We start from the raw sequence: 22,288 nt of genomic DNA on the forward strand, positions 1-22,288 counted from the left end.
GATGTGCCCAGGGCCCTATTAAGGAGGGGACTGAGGTGCCTGAAGCTCCAGGCCCAGAACAATTCAGACAGAATTTTTTGAGAGACATTTGAAGCATATGCTCCAAAATCTCTGTTAGTCTCTAAGGGGCCACCAAGTCCTGGTGCCTTTGGCCTGGTGCACCTATGACACAGGCCTCACAATCTTCAAAAAGCTTTTCCCTGAGGCAGTGCTTGAGGACAGCATAAACAGCAACGCGTACAATCGAACGCAGACCTTTTTTACACTGATGACGTGGGACTGGCTCAGCCGCTTCCATACCAAGCCTCTTCCTAAATTCCTCATCGCCGTCGTCCTTGGCATTATCTTCAGTGGTTTGTATCGGTGCTGAGCAAAACCAAGGTGGGCCCATTTCATCTTCGTTTTCTGACACAACGTCGTCCTGGGGCTCTGGGTCCTCAAGGAAGGCCCTGTCGAGCTCTGGAGAGATTCCCAGAAAGAAAATAATGCAAGATCCTGGGGTCTTTTTAGGTTTTTACAAAATCCCATTACACCGCCCCCCCACCTCGCTCATTCGTTTCTTCCCTCTTTGGCTTCTTTTCCGTTCTCCTTGTCCGACTCCTGCAAGCTGCGGCCGCCTTCCTCCGTAGGGGAGGACAGAGAGAGGCCGTCTACCTTGTCGGGCCGCCTCGAGAGCGGTTGGGTTTCAGGGTCGGGTTCCGGTGTATCCGTCAACAAGGGTTGGGCCAAAGGGCTCCCCTCGGCTACCGCCTCCCCCTCGGAGCTGTCGCGGATGCGGCGCTTTCTCCACGTGCGGCGGAGACCCGTCGGCACATGAACAACGTCCGAACTCCTGGCAGGGGTGGTGAAAGTGTCCCTCTTCCCGCTCAGCGTTTGCACATTTCTGAACCACGCGCCCTTGGAGCCAGATGGCCTCTTTCTGGGGGTAGCGCTGCGCGCCGGTTGGTAGAGGGTGGCGGGGCGAGTCCTTCGAGGGGTCGCATGACACCCTTTCCTTCCAGGCACGTGTCTCACTTGACCCCGATGTACTCCTGCCCCCCAAGGGCACGTCTGCCGGTGACAGGGGGCGGGCCTAAAAAGGTTGGGGTGGAACTTCTGGTGACAGGAGGGAGGGTCGAAAGGGTTAAGGGGGTGGGACTTCTGGTGAAAGGGGTGGGCGGAGCTAAAAGGGCTGAGGCGTGGCTGAAGGGAAAAGGCGTTGTGGCGAAGGTTTGATTTTGGTAGGCCACACCCCCGGAAGTGACGCACCAGGGCACGACTGCCAAGAACAGGTGGGCAGAGCTGGGACGGAACAGCTGGGGAAAGGGGCGTGGCTCAAGGGAAAGAGGGCGTGGCTAAAGTTTGATTGATGGCAGACCCCGGAAACTACTCAGGGCTTTGCAGCAGGGCACCTGGCTCACACCAGACTGGGGGGTGCCGGGGGGTGGATGCATTGTGGGCGGGGGTCTGGATCGGGCAAGGCTGGAAGGCGGTGGAGGGGCTCTGGGTCAGATCACGCTGGGGCGGGGGGCGGGGGGCGGGAAATGTCTGGGTCACACCAGGTGCTGGGAGGGTCTGGTCAGCCCGGGCGGCTGCTTCGGTGGCTTCAGCTCCCTGCCGGCAGTGACCACCTGCGGCCGCCAGGGGGCGCGCTAAAGCCGCCCGCGCCCGCGGGCTCCCCCGAGCCGAGTTTCGAGCCCGGCGCCCTCCGCCGCTGCCGCGCTGGGGCCGCCCCTGCAGCTCCCGCGCGCCTGGGGGAGCGGGACGCGAAGGGGACGTGCCCCGCCCCGCCCCGCCCCGCCCGGCTGCTGCTCCGGGAGTAACGGGGCTCCCCGGCCAGCCCCTCCCGGGGCGCTGAGCTCACGGGGCGTTGGCCGCTGTGCGGGGAGCTCGGCGCTGGGCTGTGCCGGGGCCGGGCCTCCCGGCGGGGGCGAGGAGCTGGGGCTGCTCCCGGGGGTGAGGGACACGTGGCGCCGCTTAGCCCCGCTGGGGGTGAACGCTGCTCTCGGAGGTCACCTGGGGCGACGTCCCCTGCAAGCAGGGCGCTGCGGGACCCAACTGGCCCGAGCCTGCCGCTGTCAGGGGAAAGGCGCCCCAGCCTGGCAGGGACCTGCTGCAGCTGGGGAACCCCCCGGCCCAGGGGAGCCCCCGCCAGCCCCAGACCCACTGAGGGCAGGGGAGGGATGCCGATCTCCCAGCCCAGCCCCACGTGGCGCCTCCCCCTGCCTCAGCCTGGGGGCTGTGTTGGGGGGAAAGCTGGGGTGGGGTCCTCTCTGCTGTAGCCCGGAGCCAGCCGGCACCCGAAGCCCTTCAGACCTGGCTCCAACCCAGAGCCCGCACGCCCACGCAGCACCCTCACCCCCAACCCTCTGCACCAGCCCTGAGCCCCCCTCCCACACGCCGAACCCCTTGACCTCACCCCCCCCACGCTTTGTCAGACTACTGATATGGAGGGGACGTGTCACATTTCCCATGAGGGGTGCACGGAACAAATTCATTCCACAGGTGCCTGGGAAAAGTTAACGGGAAGGCTGAGTCTGAGCCCGGGTTTTACCGAGGAAGCACCAACTCAGCTGGGCCAACATCCCAGCCTTGTTCCCAAGGGGTGACCAACAGCTGGGGGGAGCGGGGGCGGGGAGGGGGTCAAGCAGGAACAGAGCGCATGAGAGAGGGGACTTGCATTTCGCTCAGGGTTAATACCCCCTTGGGACTGCCCTGCAGTGCCCTGTAAGAAAAACAAGTCCTGGGGCACCTCAGAGACTAACATTCTGGAGCATAAGCTCTCGTGGGCCAAGCCCCGCTTCATCCCAGAGTGCGCCAGCCTTTCTAGGTGGCAATGCGCCCACCGCTCACCTTTTCCCTCTCACTCTACAGGCTCGTCTTCTATTGGCCCAGCCTGCTACTGCTGACTGAGGACTGTTTCTCACCGCCTCTCTCCTTCTTTAGAGTTGCCCACTGCTCACCTTGTAATGATCTGCAGCACGAAGGGTCTGTCCTGATCGCTTCCTGGAACGTCTGGTGACAGTCTCGCACACGTACAGCATCCATTCTCACTCACACAACAAGGAGCTTTCATTAGCACAGATACAATCAGTACTGAGACTGAACAGCAAGTTAATTTCAAAACCATCACACTGAATTCAATGTCAGATACAGGTGAACATTACACAGAACTGAAAGAGTTTTATACTACAGGGGTGCAGCTTGCTTGCTTTTAGGCCCTTTTAGGCCCCATGGAAAAAGTGGCAACTGTCTTCAGTTGCGTCTCCTCTTTGTCTTAAACCTGCACAATCAAAAAGTTTCAATCTGTTCTTAATGGTTAACCAAACCAGGTCTGGCCAGGGGGGCTGGAACAATTTTTATCATGGGAGTGCTGATGAAGGGGACTTGCAGCCCTCTGCTTTCACCAGCCCTGGAGGCCTGCTGACCTAGAGCAGACCTGCCTCTTACAAACACACGGATTCTTTTCTCTGCAAAAAAAAGAGCAGTCTATGAGCATTTTAAAGGCTAACAAAATAATTTATTAAGGGGTGAGCTTTTCTGGACTAGACCTACATCTTCAGACCATAAGACAATATTTAAGGCACAGACAACCAAAAGTAGTCATCAAGGTTGACAAATCAGAAAAATCGGAATCAAAGTGGGCACACCAGAAGAGCGGTACGAAGGGGAGAAATCAAGAGTCACATCAAACAAAGTGGCTGTGTCTACACTAGGCGAAAACTTCAAAATGTCCATGCAAATAGCCATTTTGAAGATTACTAATGAGACTCTCTTTAGAATGCGGGGTGGGGGGCAGCACTTGGAAATTGCAGCGGCTCGCGCTGCGCAGCTGGTCCAGATGTGGAAATCCCCTTATTTTAATTTTAATTTAATTTTAATGCTGTTGAGTCTGCCCTGTGACCCTGTCTGCAGCTGTGCCTGGCACCCTTATTTTCATGTGTGCTACTGTGGCGTGTAGACATTCCCTCGCTGCGCCTATTTCGATGTGGTGCTGTGCAACGTCGATGTTGAACATCGACGTTGCCAGCCCTGGAGGACGTGTGTAGACGTTATTCATCGAAATAGACTATTTCGATGTCGCCACATCGAAATAGGCTACTTCGATATAGGCTTCACGTGTAGACGTAGCCGTAGCCGTAGCCGTGACGGGCGCTATTTCGAAGTAGTGTGCACGTGTAGACACAGCTACTGAGCCGTCTCCCGCTGCGCAGGCGCAGAGCCAGGACAAGGGCAGCCGCCTGGTGCCGAGTGTTTCCCGCACAGCCTGTGAGTGGGAGACGTCTCTACCCCCCACCCGCAGTCCGCCACCGCCACCGCCTCCCCCTTTCGTCACTTCCCCTCTCTCGTCAACTCCCGCCTCCCCCTTGCGTCACTTCCCCTTTCCCCGTCAGTTCCAGCCTGTCGCTCATCTCTCTTGTCTCTATTCCCCGCATGAAGTCCCGCCTCTCCCTGTCATCACTTCCCCTGCCCCCTTCTGCTTCTCCTGGGACGTCACTTCCGAGGAGCCAGTTTCCTGGGGCCGCTCCGCCGGGTCCCGCGCTGCCGCCGCCCGGAGTCCCCTGAGCCCCGCCCCCCCACAGGGAGCCGCCGCCGGGTGAGGGGGGGCTCGGCCGGGAAATGACTCCGCCCCCCCCCCCGTTTGTGTCTCGGACGCTCCGTGCGGGGCCTCCCCCTGGTCCCGGCCGGGCCGCCCCGTTCTCCGGCCCCTCCGCCTCGTCCTGCCGCCCGCGCGGCCCCCCCCCCCCCCCGGGGAGCCGCGAGCCCCCCCCCCCCCCGGCAGCGGCGCCTGGTTCGTCTCGTGCTGCGGGCGGCTCGCGGCGCTGGGCCCCGCGGGGAGCAAAGAGGCGCCGCCCCAGCGCCCCGCACTCGCCCCCGCCCGGCTCCGGGGCGCCCGGGGAGGGGAGCGGAGGCGGCCGGGGGATTGTGACTCGGGGCCGGTTTTCGCTCCTGGCTCCACTCGCCCCTCCAGGCGGAGTCTCTGGGCGGCGCCCGCGGGCTCCGCACCCCGCAGGGACCAGTGGGTGCTGGTGGCTCTGTGCTCGGTTCTCCCCCAGCTCCCTTGTTTTCGCCCCAGGGCCTCTGCACCCCCCTGGTTTTCTTCTCCCTTGTCCCCCTCAGTGATTTGGGGTCCTGAGTCCATTGCACCCCCCGCCCCCGCAGGGGATCCGAGAGCTCTGGGTGGGTTTGTGTCCACCCCCTCCCGGTTCCCCAGTGGGGCCGGGCGCTCGTCGCACGGTGCCTGTGCTCCCCCGCGGTGCAGTTCAGTGACCCTCATTGTCCCTTCAGCTGCTCCCCTCCTCCGGGCTTGTCCCCGTGGTGTGTCACTAACCACGTGACGTTTCCGTGGGACACACTCCAGTGCGCAGCAGTGCTGGAGCTCAGGCCGTGTCTGGAGAGAAACGAGGACGCATTTGGGATCTGACTTGTGCGAGGTGGTTCAGTGAGACTCGAGCGTTTCTCCGAATGTGCGTGTGCAGCACGTCTGCCCCAGGGAGCGAGTGTGGGGAGCCGGGGGCACAGAGCAGCTTCCAACCCTGTCTGATATGTCTCCATTGCCTTTCTCTCCTGCTAGGTGCAGAGCACCCACGTCTGGCTCCAGAGCAGCCCCAGACCTGCAGAGACAGAGCGAGGACATGGCGGTGGCGGCAGAGCCGGTGACCTTGGAGGAGGTGGCTGTGTGTTTCTCCCAGGAGGAATGGGGGCTGCTGGCCCCGGGGCAGAGAGCCCTCTACAGGGAGGTGATGCAGGAGAATTACCAGACCGTGCGCTGGCTGGGTGAGGAGCCCTGTCCCCGGGGATGTCAGAGGCTGTGTGAGCTCCACAGCTGCTGGGTTGGGTTTGGTTCGGTTCAGGGTCCCTCCCTGCCCCTGTCCCCAGTGTCAGGAGTATCAGCCTCAGGAATTACTGACTCCCCTGTGAGAGACTGTCCCCTCCATGGCCCCTCCCAGGGGAAGCAGGTTCAGGGACACGGCAGTGGTGCTGCTCTTCCCACAGCCCAGGTCTCCATGTGCTTCCCACCATCTGCCTTGTCTGGACGTGTGAGTGGAGCGGCCCAGGCAGGAACGGCAGGTACCAGAGCTGTGGGGCTGGGGCCGGCTGCTCTTCATGCCTGCAGGGCACCCCTGGGAACAGCGTGCTGCACCGCTGCTAGCACCTACCATTTAGGGGAAATTCTTGAACAATCAAACACAAACTCCCAGACAGACGCACCAGCTCTCCCATGTACAGTAGATTGCTTTCTCGGGAGTGACTGGTGAGTACCAGACACAGGACAAACCGGTTATGAGTAACATGTGCCCCAGTTTGGATGCAATGTCACTCCCCGTAGGTCTCATAACACACGTCATCCAGCGTCCTCTGCCTGCATTGATACTGGGGGTTTTGAAGATGGTTGTGAGGTGCCCAGCTAGGTCATGTGACACCTGGTGGGGCCAAACCTGGGCAGTGAGTAGGAAAACTGTGAAGGCAAAAGTGCAGCTAGAAGCTCAGGAGGAGGTTGTGGGGGAGGCGGAGACGGGGGCTGTAACTAACACCCTCCAGCCGCACTTCTGTCAGTCTCCTTCCCGCACCGAGGGAAACACGCTGCATGCGGCTGGAAAGTGAATCAGCAACAAGCCGGTGATGCAGGAGGAAAGTGGTAAACCACACAGAGAAGCTGCTGCTGGCAGAGTAGAACTGAGGCAGTTGAGGGGGACCCCAGCTGCAACAACAGCCACATCCCGCAGAGAGCAGCACAGCCAAACAGCACCATGGCTGGCTGCAGGAGCAGCAGCTCTTGTGAGTTGCTGGTAGGGCCCACCCAGCCGCAGGCAGGCAGGGGTCTCAGAGCAGGAGCCTGGGCAGAATCTGAAGCAGCCGACCTGGGACTCACCTCGCTGCTCCGACAACTTCCTCTGCCTCCTGCTGGTTCAAGTAGCTCATCAGAGCCAAAGAGCCGGAGGAACCAGGCCCCAGCCAGGAGCTTTGTGGACAGAGCCCTTGGGGAGCCAGAGCTCTGCCAGAGCCTTTCTCTCCAAGTTCCAGTGATCTGCCCTGTGGCAGCTGCACTCTGAGCCCTGCCTGGGGCCTCGGTTTCGGCCCTGCCAGCCCTCACAGAGCTCGCGTTTTGAGTCCTGCAGAAACACAGAGAAGTCCTCTGGCACCTTGTAGACTAACAGATTTTCTGGAGCATCAGCTTTTGTGGGCAAAGGCCCAATTCACCAGATGCACGACATGGAAATTCCACAGGCCAGTAGAAATAAACAGGCACAAGAAAAGGAGGGAGTCCCACTCAAGAAGAAGGCCGGAGGCAATGAGAGCAATTCAGTCATGGAGCATGTGGCCCATTTCCAGCAGCTGATGTGGCGGTGTGAACAGCCATAGCAGAGAAACTGCTTTTCTACTTGGCCAGCCGTTGCTGGTCTGTGTTCAATCCTAAATAGATGGGGTCACATTTGCAAATGAATTGCAGCTCTGCAGTTGCTCTTTGAGGTTTGCTTTTGACATTTTTGCATTGCAGGATGGCTACTTTTAAATCTGCTCCTGAGCATCCCGGGAGGTTTTGTATGTTACTGTTCCTGATATCTGATTTGCATCCATTTATCCTTTTATAAGGAGACTCTCCAGTTTAGATGTGCAGGCGAATAAGCTCTGCTGGTTAATATAAAATTAGAATATAAGTGGAGATACACGTTTCCTAGATCTGGAAGGGACCTCAGGAGGTCATCTAGTCCAGTCCCCTGCCCTCTTCGCGGGACCAAGCACCGTCCCTGACATCTATTTGCCCCAGTTGCTCAATGGCCTCGTCAAGGATTGAACTCACAACCCTGGGTTAAACCCGGGTTAACCCTGGGTTAAGCAGGTGTGGTGGTGTCATTGGTGGGTAGAGGTGGCACGGAGGTATGTGGAAGGGTGTGGTTTGTGATTTACAGTGTTGTGGTTAAAAGTTGCTGGGGAGAATTTGTTTAAGGTTGTGGGCGGCCTGCCTCCCAAGGTCTGTGAGAGTGAAGGATCATTGTCGAGGATGGGTTGTAGGTCACGGATGCTGCATTGGAGGGGCTTTAGTTGGGGGCTGTAGCTGATGGCCAGTGGTGTTCTGTTGTTTTCTTTGCTGGGCCTGTCTTGTAGCAGGTGGCTTCTGGGTACACGTCTGGTTCTGTCAATCTGTTTCTTCACTTTCTGAGGTGGGTATTGTAGTTTCAGGAGAGCCTGGTAAAGGTCTTGAAGGTGTTTGTCTCTGTCTGAGGGATTGGAGCAAACGTGGTTGTACCTTTAGTGCTTGGCTGTATACAATGGATCGTGTGGTGTGCCTTGGATGGAAGCTGGAGGCATGGAGGTAGCATAGCGGTCCTTGGGTTTCTGGTATAGGGTTGTGTTTATCTGACCATCACTTATGTGCACAGTAGTGTCCAGGAAGTGGATCTCTTGTGTGGACCATTCCAGGCTGAGGTTGATGGTGGTGTGGAAACTGTTGAAATCACTGTGAACTCTTCAAGAGCCTCTTTCTCATGGGTCCAGATGATGATGTCATCAATGTAGCTCAAGTGGAGGAGGGCGCCAGGGGTGGAGAGCTGAGGAAGTTGTTCCAGGTCAGCCATAAACATGTTGGCACAGTGTGGGGTCACGTGGGTGCCCATTTCAGTGCCATGGATTTGAATGTATAAACTGTCCTCAAATCTGAAGTACTTGTGGGTGAGGACAAAGTCACAAAGCTCCACCACCACTTGTGCTGTGGCATCATCAGGGATACCGTTCCTGACAGCTTGAAGTCCATCTTCACGTGGCTTTTTTGTGTAAGAGACCTCGACATCCATGGTGACCAGGATGGTGTTTTCAGGAAGATCACCAGTGCACAGCAGTTTCCTGAGGAAGTCAGTGGTGTTTCAAAGATAGCTCGGAGTGCTGGTAACATACGGTCTGAGTAGAGAGTCCCTATAGCTGGACAAGGCTGCAATGAGAGTGCCAATGCCTGAGCTGATGGTGCCTCCAGAATGTCTAGATTTATGGGTCTTGGGGCTCTGGGGTGTGTCTGTGCAGATCTGTTCCTGCGCTTTTGTCAGGAGTGTCTTGAGCAGACGGTGCAGTTTCTGTGTGTGCTGCTCAGTGGGATCAGAGGACAGTAGCTTGTAGAAGGTGGTATTGGAGAGCTGCCTGGGAGTCTCCTTTTCATGGTCTGACCTATTCATGATGACAACAGCAGCTCCTTTGTCGGCCTGTTGGATGACAACGCAGAGCTGTTTCTGAGGCTGTGGGTGACATTGCATTCCGCACGGCTGAGGTCCTGGGACAAGCAGTGTCACTTTGCCACAATTTCTGCCTGCGCACAGAAGCAGAAGCGCTCTAGGTATACGTCCAGTCTCTCGTTTTGATTGCCAGGAAGGATTCCATGCAGAATTCTTCTTCTTGTACTCTAGGTGTGATGGTGCCTGCAGGGCTGTTCAGAGTCTTGTTGAAAGTGCTCCTGGAAAGTATTCCTGGCAAAACTGGGGTGAGGTTCCAGATCCCCACAGAACTGTGTCATGTTTGTGGGGGTGGTGGGGCACAAAGAGAGTCCCCGAGAAAGGACAGACTCCTCTGCCGGGCTGAGTGTGTGGTTGGATAGATTGACAATGTTGCCGGGTGAGTTACGGGTACCGCTACTGTGGCCCTCTGCGGCAGGTCGGAGGTGAGAGAGTTTACAGTCCTGTGGAGAAGAGCAGTGGGCGTTGTGACTCTCCTGTCTCCTTTCGGTAAAGTCCAGCCACCTGGGCGTTTGTGTGGGAGGCTGTTTTTTAGGAGAAGCTCCAGACTTGAGAGCTCCTTGTGATGTTTCCCTGTTTGCTGCACAGGAAGCTGAACAGGTGGTTCCTCAGGTCTGTGGGAGTGTGTGACCAATCTCTCGACACAGTCCCTGCAGTGTGTCGGTTGCAGTGAGTGTTTCACCTTCAGCCCGTTGGGTGGGACGTCCATCCATTTGCACTTGGCGAGGAAGATGGTGTCTCTGTCTGTGAAGGTTTTTTCATGGGTTTGATGGATTCCCCCTCCACGTGGCTAAATTCGGGGCCTGCCTGGTGCCAGGCATTGGGTGTAGCTGTGTTAGTTTTATCCACGAAAACAACAACAAATCAAGTGACTTGTTTGAGCTGAGTGGTCCTGTCCTGCCCTGGGATGAGGGGGTTGGAACAGGTTAAGAGGGAGGCTGAGTTGTACCCTAGAGAGTGGAGCAGAGCACTTGGCTCCCCCAGGAATGAGCTGGGCCATTCCCAAGGCAGGGGTGAGGCACCTGTACCCCAGGTGAGTGTGACATGGGATCTTGTACCATCCAGAGCCCGGCCTGTGCCAGGTGGGGAAGGAGCCTCTCTGGGTGGGCGGCTCAGATCCTGGGGCTGGAAGAAGTAATGGCCTGGACCTTCCTGAACAAGATCAGCACTTGGTTAATTGCTCCCCAAGCAGGATTTCCAGTTCCCAAAGCTGATGTGATCTCCTGGGTGGAGCGAGGGGAGGCGCTGGGGGTCCCAGATCTCCAGGGCTCTGGGAAAGGGGAGATCATCAGCGACCCCCACACAGGTGAGCAGTGAGCTCAAGTGACTCAGAAACCGATTTCCGTGTCCTCCTACATGTCACTTGGGCCTTTTCATCCAGAGTGACTGACCCTTCAGCCTGTCTTCAGCTCCAGCCAGAAGGTGGGGGCAGGGGTGGGGTCCCTCCTCTGGGGAAGGGTTGTGTGGAAGGAGGAGCAGCTCAGTTCATGTTACTTCAATCTTTCCATCAGCTGTTGGCTGCGTTCCCCCTTTTCTGTTCCCTTTCAGAGTTTTCCTTTCAGCTCAGCTCAGAGAGTGACACTGTCTGGTTCTCTCTGTGTCCCAGCAGGTGAAGTGATGCTTCTCACGAATGACGAGGAGAATCTTCAGCTGGAAGAACCAGAGCAAGTGGCCTCCTGTGGGATGTTCCTGGGAAGCTCTGAAGGTCGTGTTTCTCAGAGCCCTGAGCACAGAGAGACCTGTGAGAGTCAGCGTAGCCCTGAAAGGCAGCAGGGAAACCGTGCAGGGGAGGGGCAGGATAACTCCAGCCGTGGAAGCAGAGGCGTGAAAAACACTAAAGAGAGCGAACAACAGAAAACCTGTGGGAAAAGCTTCAGTCTTAACAGTCATTGTAGCATCCGCACAGGAGAGAAGCCCAATATCTGCCCTGACTGTGGGAGAAGTTTCCAGCTGCGCTCAGGTCTTATTGATCACCAGAGAACCCACACTGGAGAGAAACCCTTCCACTGCTCTGACTGTGGGAAATGCTTCTCATGGTCCTCAAATCTTAAAATTCATTGCAGAATCCACACAGGAGAGAGACCTTATAACTGCTCTGACTGTGGGAAAAGGTTCAGAGACAGGTCAAACTTTGTTACACATAGGAGAACCCACACAGAAGAGAAACCCTTCAACTGCTCTGAGTGTGGGAAAAGCTTTCGGCGACACTCACACCTTCTTGATCATCAGGTAATTCACACAGGAGAGAAACCCTATCACTGCGCTGCCTGTGGGAAAAGCTTCAGCAGGAGTGCAAACCTCCTTAAACATCAGAAAATCCACAGGGGGGAGAAACCCTTCAACTGCTTTGAGTGTGGGAGAAAGTTCAGTGATGTTTCTGGCCTTGATAAACATCTGAGAATCCACACCCGGGAAAAACCTTTTCTCTGCTCTGATTGCGGGAAAAGCTTCAGTCAACGCTCATATCTTGTCCATCATCAGAAAACCCACACGGGGAACAAACCCTTCCGCTGCTCTGACTGTGGCAAAAGCTTCTTGTGGCCTTCAGGACTTAAAAGACATTGCAGAATCCACACAGGAGAGACACCCTATGACTGCCCTGACTGTGAGAAGAAGTACAGATGCAGATCACAACTTGTTGCTCATCAGAGAACTCACACTGGAGAGAAACCCTTCCAGTGCTCTGACTGTGGGAAACGCTTCTCATGTTCCTCAAGTCTTAAAAGTCATTGCAGCATCCACACAGGAGAGAGACCTTATAACTGCTCTGACTGTAAGAAAAGGTTCATACAGAGGTCAAGCCTTATTATACATAGGAGAATCCACACAAGAGAGAAACCCTTCAACTGCTCTGACTGTGGGAAAAGCTTCTCATGCTCCTCAAGTCTTAAAAGTCACTGCAGAATCCACACAGGAGAGAGACCTTATAGCTGCCCTGACTGTGGGAAAAGGTTCAGAGAGAGGTCATGCCTTGTTACTCATAGGAGAAGCCACACAAGAGAGAAACCCTTCAACTGCTCTGACTGTGGGAAAAGCTTTTGTCAGCGCTCCAGTCTTGTTCGTCATCGGAGAACCCACACTGGAGAGAAACCCTTCCACTGCTCTGACTGTGGGAAAAGCTTCTCATGCTCCTCAAGTTTTAAAATTCATTGCAGAATCCACACAGGAGAGAGACCTTATAGCTGCTCTGACTGTGGGAAAAGGTTCAGACAGAGGTCATGCCTTGATTTACATAGGAGAAGCCACACAGGAGAGAAACGCTTTGACTGCTCTTACTGCCAGAAAAGCTTCAGTCGGAGTTCCCTCCTTGTTGCACATCAGAGAACCCACACAGGAGAGAAACCCTTCACCTGCTCCGAGTGTGGGAAAAGCTTTTGTCAGCGCTCCAGTCTTAATCATCATCAGAGAACCCACACTGGAGAGAAACCTTTCAGCTGCTCCAAGTGTGGGAAAAGCTTTTCTCAGCGCTCCAGTCTTATTCATCATCAGAGAACCCACACAGGAGAGAAACCCTTCACCTGCTCCAACTGTGGGAGAAGCTTTTGTCACCTCTCAAATCTTATTCGTCATCAGAGAACCCACACTGGAGAGAAACCTTTCAGCTGATCTGACTGTGGGAAAAGCTTTTGTCAGCACTAAAATCTTACAGATCAGAAGAAGCTTCGAGCTGTTTTGTCTGTCCGGGAACACTCGCACATTGTCAGTCATCAGAGAGTTCACACAAGAGAATAACCCAAGGACTGCACTCACGTGGGTAACCTTCAGTGGCTGCTCAGACATTATTGATCATCAGAGAATTCACACAGGAGAGAAATCCCATAACTCTGTTTTTTGTTATTTTTGAAGCTGGGCCACTGGGCAAAAAATCAGTGAGAACCCCATGAACTACCACACTGCTTCTCATTTCTCCAGGGTGTGGTGTTCTGGAGTCATTCAAGTAACTAAAATAAAGTTGACTTGTTCCCTGCTTTAATCCATGCTCCTTTATAAAAGAACTAGACACACTGGAGTTTGTGCAGGACCTGAACTTGATTAATTTTTGGTGTCTTTTTTTAATTAAATAAACTGAAAATGCTTCACGTGAGTTGTTGCTCTCGGGTGTGTCTGGAGAGGAGGGGTCAGTGCATGGGGACTCTGGGGAGAGACCATTGTCCTACCCCCTTTCACCGCAGAAGCTTTGGGCCCAGGTGAGAAGCACCTCTGGTTGGCTGCTGCAGCTCCAGCAGGTACACCCAGGGGAGCGGCGTATGTCCCTCGCCTGGGGCAGGGCCAGGGTCATCGGTCCTCTGCACTGCCCAGCCAGAGAGGAATGCAGCAAATGTGCACTTTCTCCTCGCTCGCTGGTGGAGGGGAACAGCCAGCCGTATCCCTGTACAAACTTAGGGGGGAGGGAGCTGCAGCTGCCCCAAAAACACCTGAGGGTGGGATGCTCATGGCTGGGATAGTCCTGGGGGTGGGAGAGGGGGTATCCCCAGCCAACCCCTTTCTCGTGTGGTGGTTGCCTCTTTTCTATGTGGTCCCCTGAGAAGCCATCCCGGTGCAGCCCATCCAATCCCTGGCACACCCACACCCCAGCCTGGCTCTAAGTTACAAGAAGAGAAAGCTGCAGACCAGAGTGGGTGGTCCTGGTTCTTACCATTTAGGAGTTCTCGACCAATGGACAAGCCCAGACCCAGACAGACAGACAGACATTCCCTCTCAGAGACTCTAGAGCGGATCCCCATGGGAACAGATGGAATTAAAAAGGCACCTGGGCAAGTAAAACGATGCAAAACTTCCTGTACAAATGAGATGAGCAAACGTTGCTGGTTCCTCTGCCTCTGTCTGTGCAGTGTTTGTCGTCGCCTTTGCGCCCCGGGCACGGCAGCGGCAGTGATCATTGCTCTGTTCCTTCCTCTCTTTGCTTTGGCAACACTCACTGTTGTCAATGTCGGCTGACGTGGAGATGTGCTGTTGTGGTTGGTGCCTGGGTAGTTAGGGGTCTGTGGTCAGGGGGGTGTTGGGAGCAGGCTGGGCGAGGGGGTGCTGCAGGCGGCGGGGAGCTCAGTGACAGGAGAGCGAGTGGTGGTGTGGATGATCAAGCCGGCCTGACCCTCCCTGCCATTTGCTGTGTGTTATCTCTTCTTGCTCACATGGTCGTCCATGAGCCCACAGCAGCGGCAGCACCAGCAGCCCACAGGCACCAGGTGGGCAGTGTGGACCCCCCAACGTGATGGTGCATGGGTTGACTCGGCGGCTTCTGCCCCCTCATTCTGCAGGAGATGAGGGTCTGGGATACTCGGGTCCCTCCATTGGGCGAATCCAAATGGCATCTGAACCATGATTTGGTCACCGGTGTCCAAGGGGCCCTGACTCCTTACGCCGCCCCCCCGCCCCCGGGGCAGACACCCCTGTGAGAACCTTCCCCACTGCCTTGTGGGAAGGTTCGGGAGAGCCAAAGGCTACGGGAGCAAACTCAGCCAGCAAGTGCGGCGTGGAGACCCTGAGGCGGGTAGCAGGGAGGATTCGTCAAACCTGATTTCCGCATCTCCTTGCAGTCACCTCAGTTCCAAACGTACTGACGTCTGTCCTTCCTTTGCATCCAACTGGGGCGACCCAGAGGGGGACGGGCACCTTTGGGCAGTGCACTTGCTCCAAACACTAGCCCAGGCCATGCGGCGTGTTGGAGGGTGCCAGCTGGAGAGGACTCTCCATCCTTGCTGGTAGCCTGGGGGCGGGGGTAGACCAAAAATCAAAGTAGCTGTAAATGATTTTGGAAGCCATCTTGTATAGACGCCATTTCACAGCCCTTACTCCCGCGCGCACACAGGAGCCAGTCCTTTCCTTGACCTGTTTGGGAACAGCGGGAGGATGAGCTCTATGGAATGCGATAATGGGCTGTTTGGAGTTGGGGCTCCAGCTCCCCGGTACCTGTTTCTCTTTGCTGATAACAGTTTCTCTTTGGAAAGTGATTTACGCTGCTCTAACTAATTGCCTCTGACACTGGGCGTTGTTTGTGTGAGGGGATAAAATACCAGAGTTCGCTGCACCAAGCAGCCTTGCTGGGCCTGGTTTTACTCCTGTCCAGTTTGGCTCCTCTGTTGCCTTATTGAATTCAGTAAAGCTGAACGTTCGCCGCCTACACAGAGACGTCTTGTGCTTCAGCAATTTGGAGGTTCCACCGAGATCCCAACGCACCACTTGCCCGGATGGGGGGGCCAGCGCCCGACCTCCAAGCCTCTGAAGAGCGCTCAATAGAAGGTAAGGGGGATACCTGTTACAAAATCTCCCCGCAGGGGCTTGGGACCGGAGTGCCGGCTGGTCATCAGGGTAAGGGGGAGCTACGGGTTCCACCTTTGTGGAGCAGCTAACGTTCTGTGTGTGTCTGTGTCTGTCTTTCTCTATTAGGCCTGTTTTGTATGTCTCTGTTCCCAAAGCGCACACCGGGGTGTCTAGTGAGGCAGCCATGCGCTGGGCCCTCTGTGTTCAGACACTAAAAACTGGTGTGGTGCCAAGACTCTCTTTCGACACATGGAACTTGTGGGAAGCTTTGTTGCCTCCCTCTTTTTCTGTTCTGAAGTAAGACTAACCATTAATGATATCCCTAAGCCCGGGCAGACTTAAGTCCCACCAGGCGTCCTGCTGGGCTGGAGCGTGTGCTGGGAACATCCCCCCCGTGAGCCAGGGGGGCTTTGGTCCAGTGCCTCACACTCTGTAACCAGGTGAACTTCAGTTCGATGCCTTGCAGGGAGAGATCTTGTGAGCCAGGTGAAATTCGGTTCACTGCCTTGCACCCTATGAGCCAGGCGAACTTCCATTCGGTGCCTCACAGGGAGAAAAGCAATGATGGGGACAGGTCAGACTCCAGGAATTCTGGTACCCGCTAAGGGCCGTCCAGCTGTTTTTATGTACACTCACATAAATGGGGAAATTACTTGCAAGTGTCTAGACAAAAGGAATCTTTATACCCGGGACAATCCCAAACTGCAGTTCCCTCTATTAGGTACCACTGATAGGGATAAAATCCTCCATTTACGAGGTGCTCCTGAGGGTCGTGGAGCGAAAACTCCTGATCAACAATGGTCTGTGTCAGGGATTTTTATCCCTTGGGCATTATCGTTCCTGTGGGCCAGGGGGAACAAGCCTTTGGCCATTAAACATCAATGCAGGTACAGGCAGAATCTAAAGATACAGAGGCTGCCGTTTAGCAGCCCCCTGCAACGGTCACTCTGTGTCAGTTGGTTTCCCCGGTAACCTGAACTCATAAACACCTCATGGGCCAGGTTCAAAATCCCGGCCTCTGATTGGGCGCAGGTGGGGAGTTTCTAGCAACTTCCACGGCCTGGAGGACCTGGTTGAAAACGGCAGGTATAGAACTCTCGTATGATAATCATGTCATACATATTCATGAGACTGCTCTATAAATTCAGCAGCCACCCACCATTCTGTGGCCCTGGGAGCTAGCTATCATAATCGCTGCTGCCGCATTGGGGAGCATCGGTTGCCATGGCAACGTCTGCTGACCCTTAGGCCAGCTCAGGAAGAGAGCAAAGAGGAGCTGAAATCACTGAGGCAGCTGCCCTTTAGGGGGCACCGCCTAGAGCTGAAATCACTGTCAGCCGTTGTTCAAGCGCCTCCCCAAGCCCCAGCACCGCGCTCGCATCTAGGAGCTACAAGTGGGCCTTCAGGCGTACTCACTGGGTGGCGAACTGGCCCGTGGCTTCTGCCGCGGGTACTGCGTACCCGGTGAGGAAACCGGAGGCCCAGCAACGTCATCTCATCGATGCCGCTCCTACGGCCACGTCATCGCCTGGCAGTGCCTACCTGGACCATCTCATCTGCGGTAACACTACCTCCGCCGTTCTAACTAACCTATCTGACCACCGACCACTTCATTACTAGATGTTATAAACACCGGACTTGACTGTTCACTTAAATATGATTACTGGACTTGACCACTAACTCTAGATAAAGACTACCGACGTGTCACCTTTCATTTAACTGTGTAGAGGCCGGGCCTTAAGGCCCAGGCCAGACTTTCCCATGTAACATAAATGTAAATACCAAGGTGATGTTAAGTATGTTAGTACTGTTAGTATTAGGATAGATAATTAGTATAGCTAATTAACATATACCCTATCCTACTCCTATTGTTTGGATCCGCAAGCTATCGCAGTACCGGGTGGGAAGTAGCACCCCCACCCGGACTCCCTTCAGAGATAGGCTGGTAACCACCGGGAACTGCGGGCACCAGCCGCGGTAGCCTGAGAATCTAAACATCCATTTCCATTTACCTGCTCTCTTTAATTAATGTGTATTTGTATAGAGGGGTATCGTATAAAAGGTTAAAGTCTAGTTAATATAGTATAGTATAATACAATATAAATGAACATAAATTTTATTGATAGTTATACTTAATAAACATAGTAAGTTTGTTTCCCCTAACGTCCCCTAACTCAAATTCTTCCATTCACTTTTGTTCTCTTCATCTCCGTCAGTCCCTTCCCCCTGGGTGGCCCTTGGGCGGGGTCCGGTGCATCCCCCTGGGCCGGCGCTCTCGCCTAACATCGCAGGGGGGGTCGCGGCTCGGTCTGGCCGGGTCCTCGGACCCCTTTGGCGGGGTGGGGTCTCGCCTTCTGGTCGGCTACCCAGGGCCGGCTGGGAGCTGCCCAGAGCGGGCGGGGAGGCACCTCTCTCTCTCACACCCCCACCCATCCCTTGTTGCTTTCTTGTCTCTACTCATCCTTCTCTATTCCCTGCCCAACCTGACCCCCACATACCAAACCCAGTTGGGACGTGGCCACTCTCACCCTATCCTCCCCCAACCAAACCTTGTGTCCACATTATAAGCAAACAATGAGGAGCACAGAGACACTGGGTGGGTCACTCCCAGCTGTTTATTGCTACGAACTCTTCTGCCTCATTTCCCGAACACGCCCGCAGTGACACAGAGCAGCCACGTTTTCCAAACCAGGACACGACACCCACGCGCGACGCCGGGAAATGGGCGGGTGGTGCTGCACAGACCAGGCAAACGCTCCTGGGGACGGGAGTGAAGAACCCACGTGGATAATCCCATTTCTCAGACACGCCGGGCGGGTGCGTGTAAAACCCGGTGAAATGGGAATGAGACGAGCGCTGGGGTTGCACCCGGCGCTGCTGGAGTAGAACAACTGCTCCGTTTTGTGCCCCCGCGAGCCACACGCAGATGTCGCAGGGCAGGAACTGGGACAGGAGCGACTCCCCCGCCCGGCGCCGTCTGGTGCCCCCGGGGCGCTGTCCTGCTATTGGCCGCTTGTCCAGCCAATCCCGCTCTGCCATAAACCGCCAGTCCGGCCAATCCCGCTCCGCCATAGGCCGCCTGTCCAACCAATCCTGCTCAGGTATAGGTCGGCCGGCGCCCAGCCCGCTCCGAAACAGGCCGCTCGTCCAGATTGGCTTCCTTGTGCCATTGGCTGCCAGACTAGCCAATCCCGCTCTGTCATGGGCCTGCACGGCCCAGCCTGCCCCGCCATTGGCCGTTACCCAGCAGAGCCCGCCTCCTGCCCAGGCTCCTGTGTACAACAGGAGCGGGCACGTGGGTCCATTTCATTTTCCTTCTGTTCAGCTCTCAGCGCGGTAGCGGGTCAGTCTGTGTCCTCGAGAGCAACAGGCAGCGCTGGGGAGCCACAGACTGACACACATTGTGGGGCAGGAGCGTTCGTGGCAAAGACCCGCTTCGTCAGATGCATGAGTAGGGGAAGATTCAGAGGAGGATTTAAAGGGGGGCCAGTACAAGGAAGGGGCAGAGCTGACAAGTATCCTTCCGCTAATGGGTCATTTCCACCCTGACTGAATAGACCTTGTCAGCTCTGGCCCCCCCTTTAACTGGGACCCCCCCTTTAAATCCTCCTCTGAACCCCCCACCCCCCACTCATGCATCTGGCGAAGCAGGTCTTTGCCCACCAAAGCTCATGCTCCAAATTGTCTGTTAGCCTGTGAGGTGCCCCAGTGCTGTGCTTGTTGTCTTCTATTCAACAGCACAAACTGGGCCCACAAGCGGAGCCGCCCCGGGGGTCGGGCGGGAATCACACACACGGAAATCGCGGCCGGACAAGCCCCACACAAGCGCCGAGCTGGGAAAGGAAATGACTAGAAATCACAGGAGTCCCGGAGCTCCCACCCCCCCAAAACCTGTCCTGAGCGCGGCCCCGCCCACAGCCTGTGTCCCCACCCAGAGCTCTCATAGCCCCGCCCCCAAACCTGTCCTGAGCCCGGCCCCGCCCACAGCCTGTGTCCCCACCCAGAGCTCTCACAACCCCGCCCCCAATCCTGTCCCGAGCCTGGGCTCGCGGCGCCAGCAAAAGTGGCTCGTCCAGGAACTGAGCAGCAACTGAGAAAGAGGCGGACTCTTGTGTTTTATGGCCAATAGATAGACAGGTTAGGGTTTTTTGGCCAATGAGAAAACGGGATTGGCTCGCTGTAGCCAATGGGAGTGAGGATTGCCTGGATTGACACTCCATGACAGAGACGGGATCAGAGCAGGCGACCAATGGCAGGAAAGGCAGAGACAACTGGTCAAAGCCGGAAGCGGATTGGTTCTCTTCAAGACCAATGGCGGATCGTGCAGGCAGGTTGACGGCCAATGGGGGAGCGGGGCGGGGCAATTCGAAGGCGCGCGGGACTGGGCTGCAGCACAGGACGCTGGTTGTGGGGAGGCGCTGCCGCAGCGCTGGATGTGTGCGGGGTCGGTTGGGCCCCGGGCCGGGCCGGGCTCGCGCTGGGTGGGGGATGGGCTGGGAGGGGTCATTGACCGCCCGAGGCGCTGCCGACGGACTCGCCGGGCGGGGGGCGCGCGAGGGGCTGTGGTGAGAGGGGAGACAAACACCCTTCCCCCCTCTTAGCGGGTGCGCCCCGCGTGGCGCTGGAGCCCGAGGCCGGGGGCGGAGCTCAGTGTCTGGTTCCCGCCTCTCCCGGGGGGCGGGGCCGGGGGGTTTGTTCCCGACCCCGCGGGGCGGTGGGTGTGAGCAGAGCCCGGCGCTGCCCCTCCCCCCACGTGCCCCGGGGGCAGCAGCGGCACCAGGTCCGGCCCCGACCCCGTCCGCCCTTCCCGCCCCCCCCCACCGGCCACAGCCCCGAGCCGGGACCTGCTGGGGCCGCGAGGAGCCGCCACTGCCCCAGCCCGGCCCAGACTCTGCCCGTGGCCGGGGGGAGGGGCCGGAGTTAACTCTTCGCTCGCCCTGGCCCCGGGGCTGGGGCTGGGGGTTATTCTATTCCCACCGCTCCGCACAGGGCCTGGCGGGAGCAGCAGGAGGAGAAGCCCCCGAGCTGCGGCCAAACACGCTCCGGGTGTGACACTGAACTGCAGCGGCTGCTGCCCGCGTGCGCCGGGGCCATGGCTGCGGGGGACCTGGCCAGGAGCTTCCGGGAAGAAGCCCAACTTCTTCTGCCCCCAGTGCAGAGAAACCACCCGGCAGAGAAACCTGCAGCCCAACCGGCAGCTGGGGAACCTGGTGGAGTTAGTGAAACTCCTGCGGGCCCCGGCGGGGCCGGAGCCCGAGGGGCAGCGAGTGTGTGAGAGGCACCAGGAGGCTCTGAAACTCTTCTGCCAGGAGGATCAAAGCCCCATCTGCGTGGTGTGCGACAGGTCCAGGACTCACCGCGCTCACATGGTGGTGCCCGTGGAGGAGGCTGCCCAGGAGTAGAGGATAGGGAACGGGTCCCTGCTGGGCTGGGTGTCACAGGGGCAGCTTCTCTGCAATGACAGTGCCTCCTGCGTGGGTCTCACTGGCCCTGGGGTGGAGCCACAGACCTGTCTGATAATAGGACCCAGCCACCTGCAGCCCCTGGTGCTTGGGTGAAACTGGGCCAGGCCCAGCAGTGCTGCGGGGGGGGATACCCTGGAGCTGGGGTCACTTCTCAGGGGGCTGGAAAATGGGAAGCTGCCCCCCAGCCCCACTCTGCTCCGTGACACTGTTATCACTGGGCACAAACCAATGGCCCCAAACCAGCCCCAGAGCCACTGTCTGTGTTTGCAGGAGCAACTCCTGAGCCACCTGCAGCGCCTGCGGAAGCAGAGAGAGGAGCTCGTGGGCCTGAAATCCGCCTGGGCCGAGGAGAGCGAGAGGCTGCGGGTAGGTGCCCGGCCCTGCCCAGGTGCTTTGCACAGTGCAGTGACAGCACCGGGGGGTGTCTGCGCTGGTTGGCGTCTGCGACACTCAGAGGTTAAAGTGTTTCCAGGGCCGATTCAGGGAGCGAGCTCAGGGTCCCAGTAACCAGTGTGGGGCAGCCCCTGCTCTGAGGCCCCTGGTGTAAATCTGAGGCCTCCCTGCTGGAGGGAGGGACGGAAGTCAGTGGGTGAGCCAGGTCCCAGGCTGGGCCCAGACTCCCGTATTTCCCTCTGCCGGTGCCTGAGCTCAGTCCAGCTCCCGTCAGTTCCTGCCCCGCGTGGAGGTGAACCTGCTGAGCCCCGTCCCTACCGAGCTGGGAGTCACCCAGGGCTTCCACCAGGGTCTCCGCCGCCGTGTGAGCGCCACTGACCGGAGCCCAGGGCAGCTTTCCTGGGGCTCTCAGCAGTGACCCCGGCTCTGCAGGGACCCGCCTCCCCCCGTCTGTCTGCAGCGAGGGGAGCAGAGGGGGAGCCGCCCTGGGCCTGGCGATGGAGAAGGGCCGGGGGCTCCCAGCCGCTGCTGCCGTGGCCGTGGCAGAGCCCCGGGGGCCGCTCAGCTCCGCACCGCGCCGGGCTGGGGGCGGGTCGCCAGTGTCCGGCTGGGGCCAAGGCTCCTGGTTTCCCACCAGGGTTTGTGTGCGGCCCGTGGCAGAGTGTCTCGGCGCCCATGTGACACTCGGGCACTGGGGGGGTGGGGGGAGCTGCAGCTCCAGCTGGGCGCTGGCGCCTGGGGTGGGGGTCAGCAAAGCGTGTGGGGAGGGGTCGGGAATGAGCAGCTGGAGCCCCATCCCTGCAGGGCTGTTAGTGCTGGGGCCTGAACCCCACAGCCAGAGTCTGCCACTGCTGCCGGCCCTTCTGCTCGCCCCTGACTGCACCCCCAGCATTGTGCCTCTCGCCCCCGTCGCCCAGAACCGCCTCCTCCCTCTCCCCCTCCCCCCACAGAGACCACAGCTCCCCTCTG

At 57.5% G+C, this 22,288-nt stretch overlaps 1 protein-coding gene across 1 annotated transcript in view; it reads left to right on the top strand.

Annotated features, from left to right (window-relative positions):
- The first annotated feature begins 5,588 nt into the window (after positions 1-5,588).
- The window catches only part of LOC142024739 (uncharacterized), a 189,219-nt gene continuing 172,519 nt past the window's right edge, over positions 5,589-22,288 (top strand). Inside the window, 3 exon segments of the mRNA XM_075016917.1 lie at positions 5,589-5,757; positions 10,807-12,403; positions 12,488-12,672. Coding sequence (XP_074873018.1) covers positions 5,616-5,757; positions 10,807-12,403; positions 12,488-12,672 — 1,924 coding nt within the window. The 5' untranslated portion in view covers positions 5,589-5,615.

Source organism: Carettochelys insculpta, chromosome 22 (genome assembly GCF_033958435.1).
Source record: "Carettochelys insculpta isolate YL-2023 chromosome 22, ASM3395843v1, whole genome shotgun sequence".
Lineage (NCBI taxonomy): Eukaryota > Metazoa > Chordata > Testudines > Carettochelyidae > Carettochelys > Carettochelys insculpta.